At 60.5% G+C, this 6,558-nt stretch overlaps 1 protein-coding gene and 1 pseudogene across 1 annotated transcript in view; both read right to left on the bottom strand.

Moving 5' to 3' along the window:
- ANKRD24 (ankyrin repeat domain 24) overlaps nucleotides 1–6,558 on the bottom strand; it is a 22,143-nt gene that overhangs the window by 4,766 nt on the left and 10,819 nt on the right. Inside the window, exons 7-18 of the mRNA XM_006904216.3 lie at nucleotides 6,408–6,465; nucleotides 5,204–5,274; nucleotides 4,901–5,007; nucleotides 4,537–4,724; nucleotides 4,074–4,102; nucleotides 3,406–3,486; nucleotides 3,168–3,275; nucleotides 2,472–2,516; nucleotides 2,288–2,386; nucleotides 1,232–1,304; nucleotides 940–1,058; nucleotides 6–798 (exon numbers count right to left, since the gene is read on the bottom strand). Coding sequence (XP_006904278.1) covers nucleotides 6–798; nucleotides 940–1,058; nucleotides 1,232–1,304; nucleotides 2,288–2,386; nucleotides 2,472–2,516; nucleotides 3,168–3,275; nucleotides 3,406–3,486; nucleotides 4,074–4,102; nucleotides 4,537–4,724; nucleotides 4,901–5,007; nucleotides 5,204–5,274; nucleotides 6,408–6,465 — 1,771 coding nt within the window. The remainder of the gene's footprint in view (nucleotides 1–5; nucleotides 799–939; nucleotides 1,059–1,231; nucleotides 1,305–2,287; nucleotides 2,387–2,471; nucleotides 2,517–3,167; nucleotides 3,276–3,405; nucleotides 3,487–4,073; nucleotides 4,103–4,536; nucleotides 4,725–4,900; nucleotides 5,008–5,203; nucleotides 5,275–6,407; nucleotides 6,466–6,558) is intronic.
- LOC112476037 lies at nucleotides 1,958–2,076 on the bottom strand (annotated as a pseudogene).

Raw genomic sequence — 6,558 nt, 5'->3', positions numbered from 1 at the left:
CCGGCCAGCCTCAGCCTCCGCGGCCTCGCACTTGCCACGGGCGGCCTCCAGCTCGGTGGCCGCCTCCCGCTCCCGCTGCCGGAGCGCCTCCTCCAAGCCGCGGATCCTGGTCTCCAGCTCAGTCTGTAGCTTCTCCGAGACCTCGGCAGCACCAGGGTGTAGGACGGGGCCAGCGGGGCCCCTCGGGATGGTGGCCTCCACCCCCGTGGTCTCCGTGCCCGCGAGTTCTCCCCACACAGCACCCACTCCGTTGGCCTTCATTTCTGCTTTCGTGTTGGTGGCCTCTGCGCCCGTGGCCTCCGTGGCCTCCGCTTCCGTGGCCTCTGCGCCCGTGGCCTCCATTTCCAGGTTCCCTCCTCCCAGAGCTGTTGTCTCGGTGGCCTCGGCCCCTCCCGCCTTTGTTCCCAGGGCTTCGGCGCCTTCGGGCGCTGGTTTGGCGGCCTCAGGTTTGGTTTCTGCGCCCTCAGCGCCCGTGGGTGCTGCTTCCGAGGCCACATCCCCCGCGGCCTCAGCAGCAGCATCCGCTCCGCTGACTCTGGTTTCCGCGGTGCCGTCGGGCTCCGCTCCCGTCAGCCTGTTGCTGCTGGTCACGGCTCCTGCGTCTTCACACTCCCCAGGGACGGCCTTCTCATCTCTGGGGGTCCCCGGTGCTTCCTGCTGTTCCAGCGCCCGCACGGCCTCGGCGTGCTGCCTGCGCAGCTGCTCTAGCTCAGCCCGGAGAGAGTCATAGAGGGCCAGAGGGATGAGCTCGGCCACACCATTCGCCTCCGCCTCATCCTTCTCAAAGGTCTCCAGGACCTGGGGGGTGGGGCGGGAAGGGGGCCACCTTGCCACCTTCCCTGCCCACGGACTCAGCCGTGTGCCCATCCTGACCCCCGGGTAGAACTCCCCTCGGCTCTGCACCCCCCAGCCCACTCTCTCAGGCCTCGGTTTCCCCACCTGGACCTTCTCCATCAGCTCCTGGTTCTGTCTGGTGAGGGCGGCCACTTGTTCCCGCAGTGAGGCCAAGAGGTCCTGGGCCGACGGGCTGAGCCGCTTGGACAGCAGCGCCTCGGCCCCTGGGAGGGATTCAGACCCTGGGGGCCCCGGGAAAGGAGGAAGAAATAACAAGCGAGGGCCGACCTTCCTCCCAGCTCCAAACGCTCTGTAGGCCTGTGGGCCAAGGCTCCGTCTCCCAGGACCCCAGGGGCCAGGCAGGCAGAGGTGCGTGGGGGGACAGGTGGCAGCTCACCTGGGAAGTCGGGCAGCTCACCCTCTTCGTCCTGAAGGGTGGCCACGTCATAGCTGGTGTTTTCCCGCTCGTTCTGGCGGGGGCGGGGGCAACGCCTGGGTTGGCATCCTGCCCCCCACTCCCACATCCCCCCAGAAATCTAGAGTGGCCAGAAGTGTTCACGGGTCTGTCCAACCCCCACAAGCACCGGACTGGCTGTGCTCGGCCTGCAGGTTCTGACCGAGTGCTACTAGGCAACTGAACCGTGCTGGTCTCCCGGGAAGGGCAGTGAGCAGCTCGGCCACTGCCCGAGGGGTGACCACTGCCCCAGAGGTGACCACTGCCCGAGGGGTGACCACTGCCCAGTGACCGGGCTGCGTGCGCAGCCTGGACGCACGGGCTGGGGGGCGTCTGCATGGCCCAGGGTCTGTGGTGAGCACGTGTGTGCCCAGAGCGTGTCCCTTGCACACAGTGGCCCTGGCCTCTCAGGGGTCAGTTCCCGTGACAGTGATTCTGCATGTGACTGCTGTGTGTGCGTGTTGTTTTGAGTGTATGTGTATGTTTGTGTAATTATATATTTTGAGAAAGAAATTTGTGGGTATGTCGTCTCTGCGTGTGATGGAATGAGGTGACTGTCGTGTACATGTAAATATTTGTGATGTTTCTGTGTGTGTGATTGTGCTTTCACGGATGTTTGTGGTGTGTGTGCCTGTTTCATGTTTATTTATTTTATTTATTTTTTTTTAACACCTACAGCACCTGATCTTCCTAGGCGGCCTCCCATCCAAGTTCTAACCAGGCCCGACCCAGCTTAGCTTCCGAGATCAGACAGGATCGGGCTTGTTCAGGGTGGCATGGCCGTAGGCTGATGTATGTTTATTTCTATACGTATATGACTGTGGTTATCTATCTCTGTGTACGTGTGTGTGACTGCGTATTTTGACAAGCGTCCATTACGTGCATGTGTGTTATCTGTGATCGTGTTTGTGGTGCACGTGTTTGCATGCGTGAGACTGTATCTGCGTGGTTGCCATGCAACTGCTTCAAGGCCCCGCCCCCGCTCTCCACCCAGCCCACCTCCAGCAGGGACAGCCGGCTCTGCAAACTTTCCACCTCCCGTCCCAGACTCTCCTTCTCCTCCTGCTTCTCTGCCAGCAGCTGCTGCAGCTCTTGCACCTGGAGGAGGGCGGTGGCTCAGCCGGTCTCCAGGAAGAAACACTGGGCGGCTGAGGGGCGGGCTCTCCCCCGACCTTCCACCTACCTGTCTCTCCAGGCTGTGAAGGGAGCTGGCCTCCACCTCTGGCAGCTGAAGAGAGAAGGGTGGGCACGACTTGGATCTGGGGTGGGGGCCTCCCTGGCCCACCTCCAGCTAAGTGGCCCAACATCCCCAGATGACCGGCTCTGCCGCTCACCCGTTACTAAGTATTTATTGGGAGCCTACTTTGTGCCAGACCCCACGATTGGCCACTAATTCATTCATTCACTCACTCACTCAGACATGTGTTCATCCTATAGATACTTGTCAAGCATCTACTGTGAGCCAGGCACCATCCACTGTGCCCGCCGCTGTGGGCTCACAGTCGACTGGGTGGACGTGAATATGTGGCAGGTCTGAAAGCCGTAAGCGCTTTGCATACGACTGAGGGGAACTGGGCGGTGAGTGGAGGAGTGTTACGAGTTTAAATAAGGTGGGCGGGGAATGTATCTTCGACAAGTGGTCTTTGAGCAAAGACCAGGAAGAGGTGAGGGAGGGAGCTGTAGGGACATCTGGAGACTCGCCCAGGCAGAGGGCACAGCCCGTGCCAAGGCCCTGGGGCAGGACCGGCCGGGTGTGCTGGAGGAACAGTGAGGCCCAGGCGGCTGGAGCAGGCTGAGGGGGAGGAGAGGAGGGCGGGGAGATAGGCGTGCTCCCCCAGAGCTGCACCCCGCCCCGGCCCGTGCCCCCGCTGCCCCTCACCTCCTGCTTCCTCCGCTCCTGGTGCTGCTCCAGGCCCCGGATCTTCTGGAGCAGGCGGCCCCTCTCCTGCCGCAGCCGCACAATCTCCTCGTAGGCATCGCGATCGTCCTGCTCCCCCGACCCCAGCACCCCCCACTTCACATGAGGCTCGAGGGCTGTCCTGTCCCATACGGGAGCCAGAGCTCCCCCCGCCCCGTTCCTGCCCCTGGTGGCCCCCATCCTCCCCAGGGCATCTTACCGACACAGGGACGCTGGCGGGGGGCTGAGGCGCCCTCCGCTTCTTGGGAGCCCCCTGCTTTTCGTGGCTGGACAAGGAGTTCTGGTGGGAGGCAGTGAGGTGGCACATGTGGGACGTGCCAGCCTCCCACCCAAACCAACCCAGCCGCCAGCCCCAAGTCCGCCCTCACTTCCTGTGGAAAACCAAGCAAGTCCCTGCTTCTCTCGGTCCTCGCTTATCCTTGCACAAAAGGGGATGAGACGATGTCCCCGGAGAGGGCCAGGCCTTACGCCTTCTCTCTGCCCTCCTCCATGTCTTGGGACTTCCTCAGCTAGACCAGATGGCCCATGAGTTCTCTCTTCCCGTGGAGCTGAGAAGCCACAGAGCTGGGAGAGGGAGAGGCCAGGCCCGTCTCCTTCCGTGGCTGCACCAGCAGCCCATCTCGGCCCCCCACCGTTCCACCCAGCCCTGTGCTTTGGCCCTGTCAGTGTTCTCGGCCAGGCAGGTGAGTTATGCTCCCTTTTGCTGTCACTTGGTGGCAGCATACTCTAAAGACAGCATTCCTCCCAATCAGGTCACAACCCTGGGGCAGGAGTCAATCTCTTCCTTCTGTCCCCACGGAGCTGGGGCGAGGGGAGGGGAGGGAGTGTGTGCGTGGGGGGACTCACTCGCTGCCTGGAGATGCATACCTGGGATGACGCCTCGCCTGAGTCATCCTCTAGGGGGAAGGGGAAGAAAGAAAAGCAGGGTCAGATGCTGTGTTTTAGGGACTCTATTACAGGGGACTTAGAGGGAGGAGATTCCTGATTCCTGAATCAGAGCTTTTAAGGTAACAATCAACCACTTTGGCAGAATGCTGATAGGAGGGGCCTTAAAACTCACAAGAGAGAACATTGGCATCTCCAGGATGAGGCAAGTGAGATGTCAATTTTTAAGAAAGGCAGAGATCCAAGAATAAGGATGACCTGAGCCGAGTGGACCCCTAGACTATTCTAAAAGCCCTGGGGATCCTGGAAACTGTCCTGAGTAGAATAGGGAAACCACGAAACCTCCTAAAATGTAGTGAAAAGGGAAGAAACAGGTATGCGAGAAAGGGGTAACAAGGAGATGGAGGAAGGTGCCTGAAACTGCTTAGAAACAGGGCTTGCGTACCGCTGGGTGGCGAGGGGCGCTGGGCCGCCTCCTGCAGGAGGTGCAGGATGAGCTTGTCCCCTGCCAGGGCGCCGTAGTGGGCAGCATCCTGGCCCAGCGCATCGGTGATGCCCGGCCGGGCCCCGGCCTGCAGCAGCACCTCCACTGTTTCAGGGCTGGCCCCCTCACAGGCCAACATCAGGGCGGTCCTGCAGGAGAGGGTGCTCCTGAGGGGGCGAGGACATCCTCAGAGCCCCAAGCCCTCCTCAGCACTCAGCCTGGGTGGGCAGAGGCGGCCAACTAGATCCCCCCAACCAGAGAGGTTAAGAGGCTTGCTCGAGGTCACACGGTGCACAATTGCCTGGCTGGGAGGACAGATGCTCACCTGCCCTGCAGGTCCTGCTCATCCACGGCAGCCCCCTGCTGCAAGAGGAGGCGGCACAGATCTGTGTGACACATCTGAGCCGCTATGATGAGGGGCGTTGTACCCAGCTGGCGGGGGTTGGGGGAGGGATAAGACAAGACATGAGAGGCGGACCCTGAGGGAGGTGGGGAAGCCTACCATGATCGACCCTGAGCTTCGCCTCAAACTTGTCCACATTTTTCAAAGGGTCGCCTGGGATGTCGCCACTTGGTGGCAGCATACGCCGAGTACAGCACTTTTCCCCAAAAGACCCCAGAGGCTCACCCGATCTTGGGGGTTCAGGTGTGCCTTGAAGGCGCAGAGAATTTCTGAGCAGGAGATGCAGCCACCAGCCGCTGGACAAAGAGAAAAGGAGAGGGGGCGTAGGGCGGAGCTTAGACATTTTCTGGGGATGATTCTTACCTTTTATTTCATGAGAAATTTCCACCTACCCTGGAAGATAAATAATAAAGGTGTGGATCCTATTTTACAGATGAGGAAACCGAGGCCCCACCAGGTCCAAGATCAGCCGGTGGGGCTGGAGGCGGAGCCACGTAGGACCCAGGCCGGCAGTCCCACATTCCACTTGGTTCCCTCTAAGGTGGCACTGCATTTCCCCACTCGGCACTCACTGTGTACCTACTATGTACCAAACCCTCGTACGGATCATTCATGTTTACCAGAGGCTTTGGAGCTCAGCAGAGGTTGGGCAGGCTTCCCAGGGTTTGGTCTGAGATCTGAGTTTTGAAGGTGCAAGACGGAAGGCAGAGGTCACTGCATGGGCAGGGGCCCAGAAGTGGGCAAGAGCTTGGTAAGGTCACGGGTGTGGGAGACAGTGCGGCTGTCCTGAGCCTCAGAGCCAGAAGGGCGGGCTTCGCGCTGGGGGTCTTGCTGACACCCACTGTGTGCCCGAGCGGGTACAGGATTTTGTCTGCTGCTATAATCCCAACCCTTAAAACAGAACCCAGTGCGTAGCAGGTACTTAAATATTTTCCCAATGGAAAAACCACTAAGCTTCCACAGCGTGACCAAAGGCACCGCCGCCACTAGGTGGCAGCATACTCCAACAGTGGGGGATTTGGAAACAAGTGAAGCGCATCTTAAAACAGACCCAAATTTATTGTGTTCCCAAGAGGGCAGCCGCTTCTGGAGTCAACAGCGAAAGCCACTCCAGAATCTCACAGGCACGTGGTGGACAGAGTCGGGCTGGGTTCTGGCTCGAGTAGGTGGGTCTCCTCCCTTCCCTTCCCTCCAGGAAGGAGTTTGGGTTTGATGAAGATAAAGACCTCCGGCCCTTTGGCCTTCCTGAGCTTCCCTAGTTCCTCCAAGGGAATCGCAGTGTGCTCATCCCTGCATCACCCTCCCTCAGGCCTGGCACAAGGAGGAAGAAGAGGGAAGGTGGAAGGTTCCAGAGGGTCCCGGGGGGAGAAACCCCATGCCCAGCACCCTCTGGGCCATGGTGGGCAGGGTAAGGCTGGGCAGCACCCACCTGCATGATGCAGGGCGGTCCAGCCACTGCTGTCCACAGTATCCACCACGCAGGACGCCTGGGGAGGGGCGGCAGGTCACGTGAGGCGGAGCACCCCTCTCGTTGCTGGTGTCTGCAGGACAGGCACCAGCCTTTCCGCCCCCCCGCCGCT

This window comes from Pteropus alecto, unplaced genomic scaffold, assembly GCF_000325575.1.
Source record: "Pteropus alecto unplaced genomic scaffold, ASM32557v1 scaffold30, whole genome shotgun sequence".
In the NCBI taxonomy this organism is placed as follows: Eukaryota; Metazoa; Chordata; class Mammalia; order Chiroptera; family Pteropodidae; genus Pteropus; species Pteropus alecto.
Note: the sequence above shows the minus strand (reverse complement) of the source record. Positions and strands in the feature narration are given on the sequence as shown.